The sequence below is a fragment of the Hippopotamus amphibius genome, chromosome 8 (assembly GCF_030028045.1).
Source record: "Hippopotamus amphibius kiboko isolate mHipAmp2 chromosome 8, mHipAmp2.hap2, whole genome shotgun sequence".
Lineage (NCBI taxonomy): Eukaryota > Metazoa > Chordata > Mammalia > Artiodactyla > Hippopotamidae > Hippopotamus > Hippopotamus amphibius.
The window spans coordinates 99,575,107-99,598,057 of NC_080193.1; the positions used below are offsets into that span (position 1 = coordinate 99,575,107).

The 22,951-nt window shown below is 45.4% G+C and overlaps 1 protein-coding gene across 4 annotated transcripts in view; it reads right to left on the minus strand.

Moving 5' to 3' along the window:
• Positions 1–3,392, minus strand: part of NRP2 (neuropilin 2) — a 112,931-nt gene extending 109,539 nt beyond the window's left edge. For all 4 annotated transcript variants that reach the window (XM_057744367.1, XM_057744366.1, XM_057744369.1 and 1 more), the window contains exon 1: positions 2,465–3,392. In XM_057744367.1, the coding sequence (XP_057600350.1) occupies positions 2,465–2,537 (73 nt within the window). In that variant the 5' untranslated portion in view covers positions 2,538–3,392. The remainder of the gene's footprint in view (positions 1–2,464) is intronic.
• Between the last annotated feature and the right edge of the window lie 19,559 nt (positions 3,393–22,951).

Sequence of the window (22,951 nt, forward strand, 5' to 3'; positions counted from 1 at the left end):
GGGGCGCTCGGGTCAGAGCCCTCCGGGCGGCCCCGGGGCCCCGGCAGGAGGGAGGCTGGCGGGCGGCGGTGCTGCCATCTGGCAAGGACTCGGGGAGCCTGGTGCGCGACGCCCACTCGGCCTCCCAGCCGCTGCCAGTCCGAGAGGCTGCGCGCCGTGGCCACGAGGTTATTTGCTCACTTGCTCCCTGGCTTGCGCCTTCTGCCCCCCGCCCACCCCCCCGCGCCCCGACTCCTTCTCGGAATGGGTTTCAAGCCGCCACCGCAGGCTGGGCCCGGCCCCCTCCCGGCTGGCGCGCACCGGGTGAGTCAGAGGTCTAGCTGGGCCTCGCCCTTTGCCACCCGCTGCCAGCTCCCCCGGTGCCAGTCGGCTGCTCCGACGAAAAGCCGGAACGGCCCGCGGCTCGCTATCGCCTTTTCGGGGGGCTGGAGAATATCCACCCCGGGCGGGCCCCAGGTCTGCGTCCCATCAGGAGGTCCCACTCTGGGTCCGAGGCTGCCCGAGGCCTCATAGAAGGTGACCAGCCCCGCGCTGGGCTCCTCTGCGCTTCGCTAGAAGTGACGCAGCGCGGCCGGGGGCTGGGCTGGGAGGGGGCTCTGCAGAGAGCGCGGGAGGCAGGTGGCAGAGCGGGAGTGGGTTTGAGCGGGTGTCGCACACACACGTACACACTCCGCGCAACGCTTGGGGACAGATGTGAGAACATCTGGGGTATGAGATGGCCCCTGAGTCTTTACGACCCCTCCCGCTCCGTACAGCACACAGAACCTTACGTTGTGTGTGTGTGTGTGTGTGTGTATGTGTGTGTGTGTGTCTGTGTGTGTGCGCGCGCGCCGGTGTGTGCGCGCTCGCGCACCGGGGCCTACCAGAGTCCGTGCCTGAATACATTACGTACCGTGGGCATTCTCACCGCGCGCGCGCACGCGGACACACACACACACACACACACACACACACACACACACAGAGAGCGAATTACACAAACATACATAATTTATGCAGCTTTCAGGTCTGTGGGAGGTAATTTAATTTCGATTCAAGCTGGGAATTTAGAATTAAGGCAACAGGGAATGGGGAGCCACAGGAAATCTCCCTAAGTGGGACCGGCACCCATCTCTTTGATAGGATTTGCAGCTGAAGACCAGTCATGGCAGAGAAGCGGCAGCAAACGTGTGGATTTGGATAGCAAGGGCATTCGCGAATCTTTCTCCCCCTCAAATAAACACCCAAGCTTCAGGTGGGGTGCATGCCTGTGTTGGGGAGTGCGAATCAGAGTCCCGGACTCCCCCAGGACCACTAGCCCGCTGTGATGGGCGAGGGCCGGGAGCTGCAAGGCGTTAGTACTACCGCTGCGGTGGCAGCCTTAGAAGTGCCTCCGGGTAAGGGTACTTCAGGAAGGCTATTTCTCCTCTCTTTTTCCCCCGTCTCTTTCCCCCCGTTTCCTCTAGGGATGGTTCCCCCACTCTCAATCACCTGTAGCAGCTTTTAAGAGTTTTGTCAGATTCCAGACACTGTTGTCAGAGGGGAGAGAGGCTCACCCCCAAGAGTGGTGTGGGGAAGCAAGAACATGCCCCACTGGGTACCCTGGAACCAGAAAACCCTTCTCAGAGAGCATGCACCTAGCTCACAAATGCTGGCCCCAGATGGTTCTGGGCCTTGCAGTGCTTATCTCTGCAGTCTGTCCACACACTCTTTTTGGCAGTGGTTGAGAACAAATTTCACTCAAAAGTTTCTAACCACGTCACAAGAGTGAGAGACCTTTGAGGGCCACATAGGTTTTTTTTTTTAATCTACTAATAATTTTAAAAAGAACCTATGATTTACTTCCCCAGAAAATACACGGATGCAGGAAAGAGAGCTGGGCGACAAACTGCCTTGGTTGCCGGCAGCGCCCAGCCTCAAGCGCCTAGCTCAGCCGCAGGACATCTTGCTCCATCAGCCAGAGCCCAGTGATTCTGAGGCTCTTCCACAAATTCTGCAAAGAATCTACCGTATTGAAAACCCAGACTAGACTCTTGTAGTTTCCAAGGCCTTCAGTTAACATTGCTCAATGTAGCTAAGTGGAGGGAATGCAAATGATTTATATTTCGCTGGCTAGGTTGAAGAAACTCAAGGGAGATGTGTTCTGCTTCAAGACAGGGGAAAAAAATTCCCCAAAACTGTAATGCAAAGGCTTTGGAGTATTTTTAAACCTTTGATTCAATCCATATGTGACATCTGAACACCGCCAAATTCTATGTTTCAAAACACACACACACACACTCACACACTCCTAGCAAGAGAGAAAAGTTGGGTTTTAGTAGCGGTGGTGGTGTAGGGAGGGCCGGTTGGGATCTCTCTCTAAATTATGCAGTACTGAGCGATCTTCCTTCTATGCCATTGCGTGTGGCCCCCTGCATTAGCAATTGCTTTTAAAGGTAAAGGCATGTTGAAATGAATAGGGGGGAAAAAACTTTCAGGGGCTTACCTGGTTGGCCTCTCACTTCACGTCCTGAAAAGCAGAGAGCTAAGAAAACCCAGGTGAGAAGAAACATATCCATTTTGGAGAAGGAAGCTTTCTCCAGCTGTTTTTGTAGATTTCTTGTTTAATTATACGTCTTTGTATTTTTCTCTCTCTTATGTTCTTCCTTACAGTGTCCTCTGCAAAGGTTTCTACTGGTCAGTGCTTCCCTTCTGGGTCCTGGCGGCCCGTCTTCACCTTTATTCTTGCTGGCCCTCCACCTCACCAGGAGGAGGGTAGCTCTTCAAATCAGCAAAGAGGGAATAAGCCGGGAAGAGAGGACGGGTTTCCCCTCTTAAAAACAAAACGCATCTATGTCCTCTCCAGTTCCTCAAAGTATCATTTCCTTTATCCTACAACATCACGAGTATTTCCCGTAAGCCAAGAGTCAAAAAAGAAAAAAATAATAAAAATAAAAGCCAGGACTTGCCTTGGGCATCACACGGCCCCCAGGCAGCTGTGTGATCTCAGAGGCGTAAACTGACACACATCCCCCGGCCCCCGGGACCCGCACGCGGGTGGAGGCACAGACCGCCGGACGGCCGGAGTGGAAGGCGGCAGCCCAGCGCTTGCCCTCGCCGGGTTCCCCTAGCGGGAGCCTCCCCCAACGGCTACACCCGCTTGGCCAGCCTCACGAGGGGAGTCTGAGGAAGGAAGCTGCTGCTGCTGCGGCTGCTGTTGCTGCGGCGGCGGCGGCTGCGGGCGGCGGCGGCGGCTGGATCGCCTGGGAGTGAGCGAGCCCCTCTCCGAGTTCGCTCGTGCCCGCCCTCACCTCCACCTCGCCCAGCGCCTTGCCGACTGTCTGCGCGTCTGAGGATGTGCTGGGGGCGGGCTGCGGGATTGGTGCCTCGCTCGCGTTCTCTGCTTCCCCTCCGGCTCCCCCTTGCCTTTTCAGGCCGAGCAGCATGTGGATGTCAGAGCCGAGGCAGAGCTATCCGATTACGCGCCGGCTCAGGGCCCGCCCCTTCTGTGTTCCTGATTAAAGAGGCAGCCGCGGAGACGCGCGGCGCAGAGCGGCACCCAGCTCGGGCGGGGCGGCGGCGGCTTCCCCCCGCGCCGCGGCCGGATCAAAGTTAAGGCAGCTCCTACGCAGCCACCCCTCTCCCACCCAGCACCCCCCGCCCACCCTGGGCACCTCCGCGCCTGGCTGCGCCGGGCAGCCCGTGCGTAAAGCCCTGGAGAAGGAGCGCCCCCGGGCATCTCCAGGGCGCGCTGCCCTTGGCCGCCTGGCCCCTGGCCGAGGGAGACTCAGAGGGAAACGGAGGAAATTCTTCTTCTGCCCCGATTCCCTGACTCCGGTGCCACACGCGAAGAACCGAACACAATGCTACGCGCAGTGGCGTTACAAGAGGAGTTGGGTGGCGCATGGGGTTGGGAGTAGGGAGCCAGGCGGCAGCTCAGCCATGCGTTCGCACAGGCAGCAGTGCGTGGCGGCGACACAGACGGTCAGCCGCGGCTGAGTGAGACCCCAAACACTCCCTGCGTTTACTACTCAGATCCTCTGTTGTGTCCCAAACATACACTTCTCTCTGGGTGAGGATTTAGTTTTCCCTGCGTCCCTAACTTGTAACTCTCAGAAGAAGAGGAAAGACGTTCTTCAAAGAAAATTTTCAGGTAATTAAATTGGATTCCCCTAACTCTCCAAAAAAGTCCAGATACATGAAGCCTTCTCGAAATGCTACTGTAAATACTTCTATTCACATTTCCCCCCCTGGAAATTTGGTCACAACGTCGAGAGAAAGAAAACAGCATTAGAAAACAGCATTATGCCAACTCTTTTTAAATGGAGGCGTGAAGACTGTTGAGAGGCAGCCTCGAGCTAACAGTTGGGAAAACACTTGTATCTTTGTTTCTAAGGATGGTTTTGTGGATTCCAAACTGTCTTGCTTCACTGGGCACCTATTAGAACATTATCATAAAGACTCTAACAGGAACAGTCTAAATAACACTCTGCGTATACCTTTTCTGCCACTCTGCAGATTAAGAAAAATAAAGTTTCAGTGACAAGAAACACACACACATCTCACTATCCCATTTATTTCTTCGCTTGTGCTTGTGGATTCTTCTGGGTGGTTTTCCTCCTTATCTGGACTTGCCATTAGCTTTGTTTATCACTTTTAGTGTTTGAAAAATCTGTAACTCCCACTTAACTGTTATTTACACTGAGATAACCAAAACAAAATTGAATCAGAAGTCATTTGCAAATAGTTGAGCCAAGCCGTGCAAGGATTTTACAGTGCTGTGTAAATCCACTGGCTGCATATCACACTGTTAATCTTAGATGCCTGGTTTGAAAGGGCATTTAACCGAGGCCTGGTAAGTTCTTCCAGTGAGCATATCCCCTGGCTGGCCAAAAGACTACCTCTCATTCCTTTCATTTTTTTCCCTCCCTCTCTCCCTTCCTTCTTTCCCCACTTCCTTCCTGGCCTGGAGAGCATATCCGTATTATTTAAAACTCCAAATTTACTTTTTTTCCTTTTTAAATGTCAATTGTAAAGAAAGACCGCTGGTCCCCCACATTTAACGGAGTAGAGACAGTCTGTATTTTGAACCTTAATTGGAGATCTCAGCTTCCATCATTGCCAAGATACTAACGTAAGGACAAATTCTCTACAGTGACGGAGGCTGAAAGAAGAGAGTCATTTAGTATCTCCTCCCACCCACCAACAAATCTAGCAAGTGCCCAACATGGAAGAATTCTGTTTCTGAGAACATTATAGCCAGAGTTTAGATGGAGGAAAGCCAGAAAGAAAAAAGTAAACTGAAGCCCACTGGGAAACCATAAGAATGAAACTCTGGACTTCTGCTCTTAGGGTCTCAGTTTTGAGGGTCCCCATCAGGCTGCTTCCAGGGTCTGGTCTGGCAGGGAGAAGGCTCAGTTTCAGTATCCTGTTCCGGGACTTGATTCCCAGCATCATGGATTTTAATTTTTCAGAGGTGTCATTAAGAAGGAGCTAACTTAATTCCTGGGAGTCCTCAGTATGACTGTTGCAAGACTTCTAATCAGTCCACTGGAATCAAGTCCTGATTTCCTGCAGTTGGGTGAGTCTTTGGTTCAGAGCCCTGGGGACTCCCAGCGGCCAGGCCACTTTTAATCCTCTAGGGGGCAGCACTCAATAAATAATGGTAACTACCTGCAGTAGCACTTCTGGTGCTTTTACTTCCAGGAGCTCACAGCCCTTTATCAGAGCAGGGAAGATTTACACTGAGACCAGATCTCCCCCATTCCACTCTGAACAAGAGCCCACTGACTCAGGGAGGACTTAGAATTGCTTTAATTCAGGATTTCCAAGAACTCTTGGGAACTAAACACAAATCCCACCTGTGCCCTATGGAAAACGAATCTTTAGGGAAATTCTCCAGACTGGGACTGGCTCGGACCTGCCAGCCCCAGTTTTTGTCTAGACTGGAATCTCAGAGGTTTGGCTGCAATTGGTTTGGTTTCAACCTGAGGTGCAGTGGTGAGGAGCCAGGCACAGTACTTTTCATTATTTTGTGAGTCCACATCTTTCACTCCTGTGAGTCCCACAAAGAAGCCTGCCTACTAAAAACTAGTAGCATTGACAGAAACAATGGGCTAGTTAACAGAAACACTGAACTGACCAGAAAACAGCTAACTAGTGAAGTCAAGATTCCTGGCAGCATCACTGACTCACCTAGGACATTTTACATCATTATCCTTAATTGTGAAATAATAACAGATAATCCCATCCTACATTCCATTCCTTTGACAGGAAAGGATGTGAGGAACAAAAAAGCAGGTTTGTAAAAGATGCTAAGAGAAAGCTGTAACCTAGCCACACCCCATTGGAAAGATGGGCGTTTCCAGCTCAGCAGTCCCAACCCAAGGTTACATCAGAATCACCTAGGGCAAGTGTTAAAAATTCAGAACCCTGGGCACCATCCTCCTGCAGATCCGATTCTTTGGGTCTGAGAATCTGTATTTTTAACACACATTTTAAGTGATTCTGATGCAGGTCAGAATTGGGAACCTCTGTTCTGAGACACTGTGTTTGCACATAGCCTTTGATATATGCACTTCCATTGAAGGACCCCTGGACAAGTATTTCTTCACATTTCCTCTCCAGGCACTTTTCTGATAGGGAGCAGATGGTTCAAGTATCTCGGAAAAGCCCACAAGAACATGTTCCGTAAAATGCCAGAGTGGTGGTATTTCCAGCTTTACCTTGTGACATTTATTTAGCAGTGACAGTAAAGAGCCTTTTGAAAACACCAAGAACCTCACTTCATGGGTGCGAGACGTTTGCAAAACTTCTTGCACATGTTCGAAGTGCCAGCTGGGGGAGGTTTATGGAACAGGATCCAGCCCTTTCACCACCCACCCACTCAACCATTGGTTGTTACTAGAGGTTTGTTTCAGGTATGGTTTTCCATCTGTGTTCATCGCACTGTGCTTATTAAATGCTCGTGGAAGCATGACTATGAGGGAGATATGCAAACAAGTAAGACATTTGGGTCTTGCCTCCTGGGAACACAGGATCTAAGAGTTCCAGAAGTTTCGTGCTTTCACAATAGATGCCACCTGTCACATGGTGCTTCCCCTTATCTGAGCCCTGACATCGCCAAGCTCTCACCCCAAAGGAGGGAGATAGGAGACATAATTGCGTCTTAATCTGTAATTCACCACACTGCCCTGGTTAATGTTTAGCTGCATCTGTCTCAGAGGCAAAGCTTCAGTTAACGTGTAATAGGTCTTCATTTTTTATTCTCTCTTTTGTTTGAAGCTGAAGTCCAGGTTTCTGGTCAATAGGGTTTTTTCCTACTCACTCTTTAAACAATCCACATTTTTCTTTATTCAATATATTTCAACACTGCCTTGTGGTCTCTATTTGATATTATTTTTGGTGGGTTTCCAGAATCCTCACAGATTTCCATAAAGTATTGAGATTTCCTTCACTCTAAACTGTGTGTGTCTCTCATCTCTTTCTCAGACACGGACACTAGATCAGGTAAAAGAGAGACATGAATGAGAAAAGAAAAAAAAGCACAAGTGAAACATGCAAAATTCATTCAAACATCCATGGAATCCTTGGCAAAGAAAACTAAAGAAGTCAATGCTCCCACTACTCTGTTTGGTTTAAGCATGAGGCAGCTCTCCCTCTGCTACACTCATTTTTATACAATCTGAGGCATCAGTGCTTCAAAAAGGACCCCATCAACACTTCACTTGAAAGCAGCATCCTCCAGTACAACTTTCTGCAATGAAGGACATATCTGTGCTTTTCACGTGGCTATTAGGCATTTGTATTATGCCTAGTGTGACTGATAACTGAATTTTAAATTGTATTAATTTTATTTAAAAAATTTAATTTCCTAGCCCCTCAAAAAAAAAAAGAGAGAGAGAGAGAGATTTCACATGAGTTTAAGGGCTACTGAACATATTGGACAGCTCAGGTTTAGATAATCAAAAGACCAGACTGGAGATTTCCCACAGAAGCCCTAGAAATTCACACTCTTGTTAGTCTCTGAGGCTACCCTACTTGTTCACCCAAAAGGGAACCCCAGTATCAGCAGAGGCATTGTTTGAAAATGTTTGGTGTCTGTTTGGCAAGGAAGAGAAGCTTGTATTATTGTCTATCACCCTGTGCCCCTTGTCTGCTCTCTTGGATGGTTTTTCCAGAGTGCTCACCAGGAATCAGGGCTTTCACGGTGCTCTGGCTCTTGGCCTCAGCTCCAGCCCTCAGTGGAGAGAAGCAGGTTGGGGCAGCAGAAACCTGAGGTCAGGGCAGATGGACCTTAGATCTCCACTACCCTTGGGTGTCCTTGAAAAGTCTGATAACCAATTTGAAACCAGTTTCCTCACATTGTAGAATGAAGGGGTTGGTTTGAAGGACTTCCATCCCTTTTCAGTTTTGTATTTGGGCTTGGGGTCTTCCAGGACTCCATCCTCATTCATGAATTTAAAGCTGGTTTTCATCTTAATTTCATAGTCATGATCAATAATTGAAACTGATAACCTTTTATCCCCTCAAAAGATGTAAATGCATGGATGGGCTTAATTGGATATTCCATTTTCATAGTGTTTACATTGGGTACCTTTTCTCAAAGAGTAAGTAATACTAAATATGTTAGGTATCTTGGCAGGGCTTTCAGAGGAGATATTTTTGGATTTTGGGGACAAAGTCCTTTCCTAGCCCCTAAAAAGTTCAGATTCCATTCAACAATCACAAACATAGGCCAAGTATTTATTTGTAACTTCGGGAAACTTTAGGATTATGATCTGAAATTTTTTACCATTCAGGAAAATCTTATTTTGAGCTGAAGATTCCCATTCTATCACTAACTTCATAGACTAAAATTCCTGGGACGTGTATCTTCCATCCATGAGTGTGCAATCCTTTTCCTTCCTTGACATGTATACATACCATGTAAAACCCCCACTGATTTGTAAGGTTTTTTGTTTTTTGGTCTTTTCTTTTTTTTGGTTATTGCTGTTTTCAAATTTGTAACCTGTGACTTACAGTGCCTTAATTAGACATCTACATGTCGGGTAATTGTTACATTATGCTAGTTTGAGCATGAAAGTCGTGATGGAAAGGCAAGAGTCAGGGAGCTGACCTTTTGCTACTGAGAACACTCCAGGGTGGGTTAATTCACACCCACCATAGTCATTAGTTCCCACTCTCCTCCTTCATATTTACTCCTACACAGTTTACTGAGCTGCCAATCAACCCTTAGTTTCGGGATGAGATCCCTGATGGGGAGGATTGGAATGATGCTTGCTTTCTGAAGGGACCAAGAAGTAGTGTGTAGAGGCTGTCTCCTTTTCCATCTCCAGACTTGGATTCTATTTATTTTCTAAACTTAAAAAAGAGAATAAGTAATACATGTACGGCATTTAAAAATTTTCAAGCAAAAGATATTCAATGAAAACTTAAACTTTCCTCCCATCCAGTCTCCCAGTTTTGCACTTCACTTCTCCAGTTCACCTCCCCATTGATACAAGTTTGGGGTATCCTTCCAGAGATACTTGAGACTACAGTCCAAGTTAAAAGCAAAAACACATTTTATATTTTTCCCCAGCTTCCTTTCTGCGGCCCTTTTTCCTTCTCTGTCTCTCTCCTGTAGCCCTAAGCAGTAATGATCTTGAAAACCATTAGGGGGCAGCTGTGACCAGAAAAGGAAACCATAGGAGAAATTGCAGAGCTACTGATAAAATCCAAGAGGGAGAGATGTGAAAGGAAAGGAATTTGGGAGAGAGATCAGCAGAAGAGAAAAATGAAAAAGAAAGCCGAAATGAATAAATGCAACACATCACAAAATAAAAGGAAATGGAGAAGGAAGTTGTAATATTAAAAAGCTAAAGGGAGTTTATGTGTTGAGAGGGAAAACTTACAAAAGCTTGGGATTATTTGAAAAAGAAATTTTTTAAAGCCAACCTGTAGAATCTGAATTGGCTCAATGTTAGCAGAAAGTGGAAAGTTATCTTTTTCTGAACCAGAAGGCATTTATCATGCTGGACTTTACCTTCTTAGAACCTGTTCCAAACTGAAGGGTTCAGAGCACCCTCTGTCCATCTGGCTTGTGATGTGAGGGGTGGGGATGGAAGGACCAGCCCCCTTCCCTTCCATCTTCAGAAGAATGCTTTCAGCCCTCAGCAAGGCAGCGAGATTAGCCTGAATATAAAGGTGCAATTCTATTTCTCAATGCAGCAGAGCTCAAAAATGAGGGACCACAATTCTTTCGAAGCTGATGCCATAATCAAAGTGCTTTCAGGTGTAGTTCAAGCAAACCTCCCCTGGTTTCAGCAGGTTAACTTCATTAAACCTCCTAGCTACTGCTTTAATGTTTTCTAGGCTTTCCCCCTGGGTACATTAGGCAGAAACCAGCCCTCTTGGGAGTTCTGTACCCTGATGTTTTTCATTGTGAGAGGAATGCAGAGGCAACATTTATGCTGGGATAATATGAAATGGAAAGTTGCTTCTAGAGCACGGTAAATATGATCACTTTTCATTTAGTCTCCAAACTTCCTCTCCCCAACTTTAAAATAGGCCACAAAAACTTGAGGAAACCCTGGTCTAGGGTCACAGAATAAAACACGGAGTGCCTGGCATCCTGCATTTATCATTTGCTGAGTCTGATTCAGAACACAGAATATTCCCAGGCCGTCCCAAACTCCACACCCAATGTCACTCATCAGAATCCAGTGGAAACTTTCAAGATCAAAGGCACTAGTTCTCAATCACTCACCTATGATGTTAGACTCATGGACTTACTTCATGAAGACCCAGGATGGGCAGGGGGACAATTCGGGCTTGCTGGGGTTACTCAGAAAAAGCCAGGGGTGCACTTGCCATGAGGAACCCCTTAACCCTGAAGCTGGGTTTTCTCAAGTGGGCACTGGAGTTTTGATGAGTTGGGGTAAGTTAGAATGAGAGTTATTTCAAAAGTTGTTCTTTTGCAGAATTTAGGCTTTCATCTATAGCCTAAAGTCAGAAGCTCTCTGCAGTCCTCTCTCTCTCTCTCTCTCTCTCTCATTCTCTTTTTCTTTGACATGGAGTCCTGGAGTTTGGTTTCTAACCAGTTTTAAAAAGCATACTGGAAACTTGGCCAAACAAAAACCTCTCTGACCAGAAGCAATTTACTTCCCTTTAAACAAGCCCCCAAAGTTAAATTACAAAGCAAGTTTGTCTCTTTGTTAGAATTTGGCTGGGATCTAGGATGTAAAAACACTTCCCATTTGATTTCCCATTTGATTTGATCATAATTTAGAAGAAGGAAATGTAATTTTTGACCTTTCAACACATTTGGAAGCGTATTTTCCTGTTGCTATACCCGACTGACAGCATTATCACAGACCTCATCTTCCCCCAACCCTTGGAAAATGGAAAAGTTGCACTTTGGGGGTGAGGAGTATTCTAGGGCAAGTCAGTCTAATAACATTAATAATTGGATTAACAATGTAAGATGACAGACATGTCAGAGGAAACTCAGGGCTCTGAACTGGGTCAGGAGACCTAGTTTCTTACTCTCGCTTTTTTGGTGATACCATGTGTGCTTTATGTCAAATCATTTTGTTTCTTTGCGATTCTGTTTCCTCACTGATCAGAGGCATGTTATTATTCCAAAGTAACGGCCTTACCAAACTATTCATGTTAATCTAAAGCAGGCTCCAGTTTAGAGCCCTCCTGGATTCAAAAAATATTTATTGAGCAGGTACTATATTACTATACGCCAAGCTCTGCATGGGTGGAATAATGGTGAGTACATCAGTGAAGATGACTGCTCTCAGGAACTTTACTTCCTCGTAGGAGAGGCAGATAACTTCCAAGTCAACAAGGAGCAGGGTCATTTCAGGTGGTGATAGTGAGTTCTAAGAGGAAAGCAAAACAAGATAATGTGATAGAGACCAGTAAACAGCAGACAGGGAATCTGGGTTAGTCTTTCCTTTAACCAAGACTCTATGCCACGCAATTAACCTAGCTTAGGCTTAGTCTCTCATCTTTAAGATAAGGGGTTCTGCTACACTGGTATTTTTCAAAGTCCAGGTTGAGATCCATTAGCGGGCTATGAAATCAACTTAGAAATCTGTGATCAACATTTTTTTTAAAAATGCACTAGATCAGAATAAAATGAGAGTATATTGTTTCATGAAACCTGTTTCCATTTATATATATATTTCATACACACATAAACACACACATGTGTTCTGGGTCACGGGTAAAATATATTTCTTTCTGTGGGTTGCAGTGGATTAGGTGATCTCTAAAATATTTTCAAGCTCTCAAATTCTGTGATTCTATTCGAATTTTATAGCAGGGGCCCAATGGAGCATAGTTCTTGCTTGATTTTACTTACTACTGAGTAAATAGTAGTACTGCTCATCAGAGAATCCCAGCGTTTAACCCAATTTAAGGCACATGATTGGTGCTGGATAAATGCTTTTTGAATGAATGGAAACATGATATTTATGCACTAGGTCTTAAACTAAATGCAGCAACATGAATTACCAAATAACTTACCAAAGTATCAACATAATTCATTATATTTTTCCAAAATGTCAACCTTGCAAACCAAATTCAAAATTATATTGCCCTTATGGTGGTAGGAATTGCCTTTTCTTAAAATTCTCAGAAACTCTGTTACAATTTAAAAAAAAGAAGAAAAGCTTAACATGCTCTCCTCCCAAGCAGGGCAAACTGCCTTCTTCCTACTTATGACTGTAATTCAATAAACCTTTAGGAGGTTTAAAGAAAGAAAGGAATTAGTGGGAAAATTTTTCTATTTTTTGTCCCTGGAGATCCAGATAATTCTGTCTTCCTAAAACTGGTCTTGTGAGTTTTCATTTGTCATCTTTTTCAAAGCAGCAGCAATCTTACTTTAACACAGATTTTTTTTCCTTAGTTGTGGCTTAAGTAGTAGGCTTCTCTGTCTCAGAATCATTTTTTAAAATTATCATTTGATTAGAAATAGATGACCCAAGTCTTCTATCCTTCCTTGCCTGGAACCTGAGTTGACATCCTTCGGGATGGGAGAAGCAGACCGAGGCAATCCCATTGAGGAATCAATGATACATCATCCTTAAGAAAGGCAAGCGCCAATGGACCCACTCAGGGCTCATTGCACGTGCCCATGAGTTAATTTTCAAGTCCATTTACTTAATTGCCTGAAAATCCATGGCCATGCAAATTGGCTCAGAGTTAAGGATTGCTACACCCAACATTCTGTACCCATCCTTACATATACCAAGAAGAAACATCAGTACCCAGGCATCCCTGTCACATTGCAGCTGCTTGTGCAGGCTAACACAATGGTCGTGGTGTTGTGTTTGAATCAGGAGGTAACTTGGCTCATGCAAAAACATGCTCTTGAGCTATAACATAAGAAATCACATTTTTGTGAATCGAAGTGTATTATGAATAATCTAAAGAAGACACTGTCTGAAGGAAGTCCATGTTTTTTAAGTGAATAAGGACCCCAGTGTTGACCAGCCCAATAAGTGTAGGTTGACCTGGAACTATTTGCTTGGAATCAGTTCTGAAACTACTACTGTTCAGATCAAAATGTGTAAAAACTTTCATGAGAGGCTTTTGCATCCTTTTTTGGTAATCTTTATTTGTATTATTGTTGTTATTACTCTCATTATTAATGACAGATTTTCCCAGGTTGGGAAAATTCAAGGTATTCACATTTCTTGTTTGTGCCAAATATAAGTCATAGCAAATGCAAACCCATCCCATATATTTCTCTATGTGATTCAAGTTTTTGTAGATTTTCTCCTTGTAGAATCTTTCATAGGATCATTTTAACAATGACAGTCTCGTGAAAATATGCTAAGACTCATAATTTTTTTTTGGGGGGGTAGCTCAAGTTAAGTGCGCTCATCATTTTGAGATGCGACACTCAACTGACACTGAGAAATGGCAGCTTTCAGTTAAACAAAAGCAAAGCTGTATTTAGACTCTTTTGCAACATAGTGATGGGAAGAAATCAAAGCCTCTTCTGCTGCTATTTTTAAAATACTCACCAGGGCAATTCCATCAGAAATACTGCTACCATCGCTTTTGTATTTTGATCCTTTCCATTCAAGGGGAACATGTTCAGAGAAACCCCAGATCCAATGAAAACAATGTTCAAAAGTCAACGTGAGCAAACGCTGCTGTGGTATTTGTTAGAGTTGATAAAAAAAAAATTCTCAGACTCTCTTAAAATGTGGTGGCAGGAGGGTTGTTTAGAGAGGAAGACGACGCCTGTAATCAGTGGAAGGAGTGTCAAGTTTGGGGTCCTTACTAAATGTTTCAGACAAGACCCTTTACCTTTTGCTAATTGCAAAATAAACAGATCCCCCTGCTCCAGAGCTGTACAGACAGCCTTTCTGCCTACGGGTACGGGACGCCAGTCTATTTATCACACAAAGACTTGTTGGCTGAGCAGGAAATTAAACTCTAAACTTCTGACACCAAGTTCTGTACTTTCACCACAGGGCAACCCTCAGAGCCCAAGCTCCAGCTCTCCCCATCTCTCTCCACATGGTCTGCTTCCCCACGCGCCTGCAAAGGAACTTGGGAATAGATTCCAAAAGAAATCTTGCAACCGAGAGCACATCAGCATCAGCTGGCCAAACTGGGGTCTGTCACCAGGATGTGGATTTTTTTAAAAAGAGCGTTACCACCACTGCAGTAAAAACATGTCACCACACAATAGCATTTACTAAGCACCTAACTGCTCCCTAGTTGGGGCCGTGCAAAGAGACAGCTTGTCCTTCAGTATATCTGTGACACAGAGTTAGATTTGAGCAAGACAGGGAAAGACCCAGGCCTGGCAGGCATGGAGAGTAAGATACACATGCCTGTCCAAGTGATAACTTGTCTATTGCTGGTGTGGTGCATCTCTCCAGGAGCAAGCAGATAGGGTGTGCTTGGGTGGGGAGAACCACTGAATGTTTTTCCTACTAGTTCCATTGGGAGCTAGGTTAAAAAACCCAACTCCTGTCTCAATAGGAAAACGTTGCTATTACTTATCATGCAACATTCTCAAAAATAGAAATACCTCAAATATCCTTTTGTTGTTTTGTTGTTATTGAAATAAAATTACTGAAAAAAATTAGCTAAAGGAAGAGGCATGGTAGAACAGAAAGTGTTACTCTAAGAGATGAGAAGTCTACTTTCTGTCATTCACCAGCCTTGCAAGCAAGGTTTTACTTGACGCTTTGGGGATCTGTGTCTTCCTCTATAAAACGAGGGGACTGGAATAGATTGGTCTCCCTAGAAGATTCTCCTTCCTTTCCCTCCATGAATCTACAAAGCGTGAGTTCACTGGACATTTGTATCAACAGCCCTCTCTTCTTGTGTGTTCTTTCGCGAGATGGTTGCCTTTACATGATTGCAAATGGTCATCTATCCTTTAAAAGGAAAAGCCTGGCAATTCACAGGTTAGCACCCTTTGTCCCAAAGCAGCAGGATTAGGCACAGGGACAGGACTGCAAACAACATGAAGGTCAAAAGTCGTGACTTTTCTGGATGGAAACCGAGACAACGGCATCCCTGAGCGGTGCTAGGGTCTTGATCTGAGCCTGTCTCAAGGTCCCTTCCCACTCTGGATATAGAGGGCTCTGCATCAGGGGAGACTGGGTGGTGGAAGCAGTATTCAGGCTGGAGTTCTTTACGTGACTTCAGAAAGATAACTTGGCAAACTGAGAAGGGAAAGTCCTGGTACACATATGCGTTGTTTTGGAGATGATTTAGAAGTGTCAGAGGGTGGTAACAACCCCGGGCTATTTGCCTAAAATCTGTGGGTGCTTAACCAGAGATATGAGGTCATGGATGAATGACGAGGAACAGTGCAATGCTGAGAGAAGCAGCGGTGGGCATAGGACTGCGAAGATGCTCATCTGTACCTGCATCTTCTGGGCAGCAGGAAAGGCCTGACGAGTGTAAAGAAATCATGGCATTTTCGGCAGAGAGGAGAAAACATGATGGTGGCTGAGGGGTGAGACAGTTCAACGGATGTGGATGGTTCCCTGCAACGGGCTCCCATTTGATCATATGGCAAAAAGGACTTCAGTTACTACTGAAAACAGATCAACAAAAAAGCAAAGAAAGGAACACACACACACACACACACACACACACACACACTGAGAAATCTTAGAATTGCAACTACTGGGCACATCTCTCAAGGATGAGTTAACAGAAAAGTAATTTATACATAACCAAAGTTGTGAAGGAGACATCTTTTTAGCCTAAGAAGGTAAAAAAGCTTTGCTAGCAGGGAGAATGAGTCTCATCTATAATCTCAGGGAAACTCACTGACAGAAGATAAACTCTTGCGGTGGGAGATATCTGATTTGTTTTAAAAGTGACCATAACTAAAGACAGTTGGAGAGAGGGTGTGAAGGACAGCAAGCTGTCTCCTGGAGTTCGGCCCACATGATGTCCTTCCTTCCTTCTTTCACCAGAAGGACCTGAGGATTTCTTCTTACTTCATCCAACAGAGGAAATGGGGCCAGGCAAGAGCATCTGTGCCTTGTACCCCCTAAAGATTTCCAAGGCACAGGAGGAGGCTTTGGGAAAGACTACAGCCTGGGAATGAAGGAGGGGGGTGAGGGAGAGAGAGAAAGAAAGAGAGAGAGAGAGAGAAAGAGATTGTGTGTGTGTGTGTGTGTGCGCGCGCGCGCGTGTGGTGAGGAGGGAGAGAGGGAGTGAAGAGTGTGGCGTAAAGAAGGGACAAGAAATTCTGTGGAGGACACTCAGTGCTGCCTGAAGAAATAGCAGTGATCCGATGCCCCCAAAAGCTAGACAGTGAAACTCCGTGACACTTTACAGTTGAAATAAACAGGTTAGCTCCCCTGTGGGAGCCTTTCCCAAGCTTTAATGTCACCAACTGAGACAGATTATATTATTGGTCCCAATTATCCACCTCATTTGCTGCAAAAGGGTTATACATCCCTCTTCGCTCTGTGGTGTGCAGTGCCTTCTCCAAGGTGTGGTTATGTCTCTGCCCCTTTGACATCAGACTCAGCCATGAGTGTGCCTTGGCCATTGGAACAGAGTGGAAGTGACCTATGTTACCTGCAAGCAGACACTTGGAGACCATCGTGAGGTTCAGCCACCGCCCTTTGCCTCTGCCATGAGCGAGAATGGCATGTGCCAGCCAAGCACTGCCTGCTAGCCTGCATCCCAGCATGAGGAGGACACGAGGAGCAGAGCCGAGCCGCAGGTGAGCAGTGCTGCTGAGTGCTGCGAGAAGGACACAAACCTTTGCGCTGTAAGTCACGGAGATCTCGGGGTTACAACAGCATAATCTAGTGAACTCGGATTATACAAATCCACTGTACATTGTGAGGATGCTCCCTGTGGTCCTGGAGCAACGTGATAGGTAGGATGGGACTTAGTACAGTTCTGAGGGAGGATGTGTCTTGGCCAGAAGGAGATGCCCTTGGCCCCACAGAGCGGGTGGAGCGATCAAGAGATGGATCAGGAGATGCCTCTGGCAACCAGCCCACCAGCTAAGCTGTCAGATCAATGTCCCTGCCCACGTTTCCCCTCTCCAAAGGGGGCCTGTAGTCACTCCTTGTGGGGCCAAGAGAAGGACCGGTGACTTATTCATAGTTACACAACCTTTAAAGCAGAAATAACTGGGGGAACTGACCCAGAAAAGGGGAAGCTTGGTGCAGGGGGATTCTGTGGACAGAGTCCAGGAAATTCCACTGAATCAGAGAGTGGATGACAGTGAGATAAGCAGCTTTTATCAGGAGGCAGGTGATGGTGCAGGAGCTGGGGCTCAGAGGGCAAAGACTTGCTTTTCCAGGAACCTTTATTAAAGGAAAGAGAAACTGAAAGAGAAGTTAGAAATGCCTCAGGTGTTGCTATTGAGAGAAAAAACGCAATCGTCTGATAGTGGCAGCAGGAAATGATCTGGGTTATTTGTGACAGAGTCTTCCTAGATAGACTTGAACTTTCCTTCACTCCCTAGGAAACCCACCAAGCTTCATGTCCTAAATGAGGGATTCTCATAGATCATTTCATGAGAAAAGTACTGTGCAGTTTCTTAGTCATGTTACCGAGCAGAGGTAGAAATATCCCCCCATCTTCCTGGACAAGATATGGTAGGAGCAGTATTGGGAGGGAAGGAGGGCTAGATAACCTCTCAAACTCTTTCAACTCAAATAGATTAATATTTATTATTTAATGCTATAACTTGTGATATTAAAATGTCAAAATTGACTTAATTAGGGCAAACAAGTAGAAGTAAATCTGAAATGCAAACATACCATTTTATCATCTTTATCCCTGTAAGCTACATCAAATTATTTATAGGAATGAAGCAGGGTATAAATAAATGAATGAATGAATAAATAAAATCTTATGTTGCAGCCTAATGCCAGATGCAGACTAATATGAGCAAACAGTCCAAGTTTTGAGAGGTGCAAGAACATGGAAAGGGACCTTCAGTCATGGGGACAGTTCTCATAGATTTGGGTAAAGAGGGAAAAAGATTGACAGTGTGTGTGTGAGGTTCATGAGTTCCAACACTTCTACAACATGCTGGAAATGATTCAAAGGAAAAGTGAACCATGAGGTGGTTCTCAGCGGGCCCTGGTGCATTGCAACAAGAGATGTGCCGCGGCTATGGCTTTACATTAATTTTTTTCACCCCAAATCTTCATTTTAGTCTCCTGAGAGGGTTTTTCCCCTGGTGTGACAAATTTTCCAATTTTGTAATGGAAGCCAGGAGAAAATGGAATTCTCTTTATAGAAATCCATTTTGTAGCCAACTTTCTTGAGATGCATCTATCCCTGAAAGCAATTTCCCTCATCCAGTAGAGGCAGCTGAGGTGTTTAGGGCTGGCTAAGTGGATGGCAGACAACCTGCTCCCAGAGCTTGAGGGAGATTTAACAGGAAGGCCTTGGAGGGAAATGTGGTGAGCGCCACCCTCTGTGGGCTCTTCTCAAGCTGCACTGAGTTCTGTTTTCAGAGCAGCAATTTTCACAAGGGAGTTGCTGCAGAGCTGGGAGTCGCTTCTACATCCAGAGGCACCAGGTCAATTACCCTTTATATGTCTCCAGCTTTTGCTCTGGCATCTGGCTGGCAACACACATACCTCACCAGCCAGGCACAAGTCAACAGACAAGAGTGGCATCAAGGTATGTCCCTGTCACAGATCAGAATGGCCCCTGAGGACTGGCAGGAAAGTAGAAGAGGCTGTCTGATGAGGACGGGAACTCGTGTCTGGCTGGCTCCTTGCCCTGGCTTACATTCCAACACGGCCTCTTCGGGGGCACATTAGTGATTATGCAATGGAGAAACAAAGCGCTTGGTAGTAAATTAACCCAGTTTTATCCTACGTGGGTGCCTTGCATGCAGTATATACCTCCAGGCTTTGATGCGTGCGTTCCAGTGTGGGAATGTACTTGCAGCATAACAACTGGCTCTTCTCCATCTGTTCATGGTCCCCATCTGACTCATCCCTCCTCTGCAAATACTCTCCGACTCGTTAGCAAGCTGAACAAATTTCAGAGCTCTATGAATGGAGTGCACGGGGGTCAGAAGTTACCTTGAGGGAGGCCTCCGGGGACACATAAACTTTCCCTTTGAATCGTTTCATCTATTTGACGCTCGTGCACAACTGTGTTTCTCATGCAAGCAAGGGGATGCAAGTGGAGATCAGATTAGTGCTAGTGGGGAGGAAAACTGGCAAAAAAGTAAAAGTGTATATCCAAAAATAGTGATAAAGAAAAATACATGTTCATGAAGATAACAAGCCAGAAAAACACTGACGAGCACAAAAAGAGCTCTCTGATTCTTAACTGAAGCCTGACGTGTCTCCTCTTGCTGGTTTCCAGAAGTGTGTCTCAGACGCTATCTGTGACTCGCCATGGTGGGGACACACCTTTGTAGGCTGTCATGAGCATGCCACCTGCTGCCCAGCCCCACAGGACAGCAACTCAGTGTGGAGAAGCAAGCACCTGATTTCACAGGCAAAACCATCCCCAAAACTATTCAGTGCCCTCTGTGTAGTACTGAGGCGCTGATCGATTCTGTATCTACACACCCTCCCACAGTTGAATGAGTATTACAGGTCAGATTGCACTCTTCATACTAGCTTACATTTATTAAATATTTTTTGCCTATTTTTTACAGATAAGGAGAGTGGGATACGGCAAGGCAGTAATTAGCCCCAAATGATAGTGTGTCAGGATTCAAACTCAGGCCACCTGGAACCAGAGATGGACCTTATAACCATACACCTGTGCAGTATATCTATACCCCAATCCTGTCATCAAAAACCTGTGAGTTAAAACACACACACACACACACACACACACACACACCAGTTATTCTTAAGTATCTTGACTGGTCTAACTAATCAGATTGATCTCAGAATAAGTCACTCTTTTGTGCCTTAGCTTTTCCTTAAATCTAGTGCGCAGTATGTCACAGCCAATATCAATTTAATAAATGCAAAATTCCACTATGTATCAGGCAGCATGCTATACTTTTAGGGGCTCCAACCTTGTTCCCAAAGAGCTTTCAGTCTAGTCAAGAGAGAGCATCAAACCCTATTGAGAATACGATGCAAACGGCAGAGCAGAGAGAACAAAGTTCTGAGGGGGTAAGAGTAGAAGAGACGGGGAGGCTCAAACAGAGGAACTAGTATCAGGAGAATAGTTACTGGTAGACAATATGCGTTAAATTGTAAGAAGCATGTGAAGAGAATGGAGCCCAAACTTCTGATGATGCCCAACTTACTGGTGAGGAGGTTAAGTATTTAAGACTATTCTCTTAAATAGAAATGTCATTTCAAATCACCTTCTTATCTACTTTATAGGTGCTGTGAAAAGATTCACAAAGCACCTGCTTTGACCAATCATGGAGGCTGGGGTTACGAGGTTCACCTTCCTTCCAAGGGTGAACTGATAAATCTTGTCTATTCTTCGTTGGTAAGTCCACTCCTGAATTAATCAAGCCTTTTACTATGACAAGAAATGAAGTTCAACCCAAACTAGCTCAAGTGAAATGGGAATTCGTTGGCTCATATAATCAGGAAACCAGGAGTCTCCCTATGCACCTGGGCAGTTAGATCCAGGACCTAGCTAATGTGGTCAAGGCATTGTCACTGCCCCGTAGTACACACGTGTACTATGTGTAATGTTCCTGTCTTGCCTCAGCTTGTTTCTGCTTGGTGATATTTCTAAACAGGCTTTGTTCAAGCGGCAGGCAACCCACATCCTTCCAGTTTTGCAGTCTCAATGGAAATAGGACTTCTCTCTCCTAACATCTGACCATTGATCATCGAAAAGGCTCTAATTAGCCATGCCTGAGCTCATGCTCATTTCTTAGGCCAGAGGATGGAGAATTCTGATTGGCCAGCATGTGTCATGTGCTCACTCTCATAGGAGGGTGTGGATGAGGCTCCATACGTGAAAGCCCCACCATGACTACACAGTGTTGGGAAAGACTTCTCAATGGAATTAGCAGAGTAGGAGATGCGGATGGTTGGTTCGGGGGAGCGGGAAAGAAGCTAGATCAACAGAACCGTAACTCTACAATCCATCTGACAATGCCTGAGGCTTTCAAATCTTAGAGCTCTCCAATTTTCCTTAGCAGGGCTGCTTAGCGTGGATAACAGTAAGTATGCCACACCTGGAGATGGCTACCTCCGTGTGACTTGTGATTCTGCACAGGCTTGTCATCATATAGCTGTGGGGTTCTTGTGATGACTTGCATTCTGCTCTTAGCAGCCACTTACACTTGTGCAGTTTTCATGGTTTACAAAGCACTTTTATAGAAAAATGATCTCCTCCACACAACAACATGAAAAGTACGTAGAACAGCCACCATTATCCCCATTTTGTGGATGCGGAAATGGGGCCTCAGGGAGGTTAGTGGCTTGTCCAGGGTACCATAACTAGTAAGTGGCTAACTCAGCTGAGAACCCAGGTCTTACAGCTCCATGATGAACATCAGAGGAATTGGGAGTTTTACGCGAGCTTAGGGAATGTTTCTGAGATCACACAGCAACTCAACCCCTCAGACAGGATTAGAGTTGGATATCATGATTTTCCTCCCAGGTTTTCATGACTAGAACATTGGCCTCCTGAGGAAATTCCTGACTTAAAACTTGTCCAGATCTGATGCCAGAAGTTCTGTTTCAAAACGCATTTGGTGAGGACCCTGCAGGCTGATTTATCTCCAGCACTCACTGGAATGCTACACAGGCTCTCTTGATTTCCAGGATCCTTTTAAAAGGAGCCAATACAAGAGATTTGTGCTTATGAATTACTGCACTTGTAATGAAAAAGGAATTACAGTACATGCTTAAGATGCTCACTTTAGACAAGCCTGCAGTTTCTAGATTGCTAACACGACACCTAACTGTCCATCCTGTTAATAATCCCATTAAAACTTTTGCAAAAGGTAAGTCAACTTCTGGGGTATACATGGTTGGAGACAGGTACAACCTGTTACTGGGATTACAGATGCTAAGGAATAGGATTAGATGGTAGAGTCAGAACACTGCTACTCGTTACAGCTGCTAATTGGGCTCTCATCTGATAAGAACCTTATTGCTTTACAGGGGAGGGGGGAAAATAAAACAAGCAGCCCAGACAATTAGGGACCAAACAAAATTGCACAAGTGCTTATGGCCATCAGAACCGGGTATAGTGCTTTGCCTTGCATTGTTAGTGACTCATGTATTATGAAGCACTTAGGGATGCTCACTAATGGGGTCTCTTCTCCCTCCTGGAGAGCAACTTGAACATTAGATTCTGTGACTCAGGTGCAGAAACTCTGCTGTATTAGTGAGGGCAGAAGGATGCTCTTCTCCCTCACAGGGGTGTAGCAAGGCTTAATTAATTGTTGGGGAAGCACTTTCAGATTCTGGGATGAAAGGCACTATAGAATGATAATAATTTGCATCGACAAGGTACATTTCTTCAGTGGAATTCCAAGCACTTTATACACATTAATTAATCCTCATAACACCCT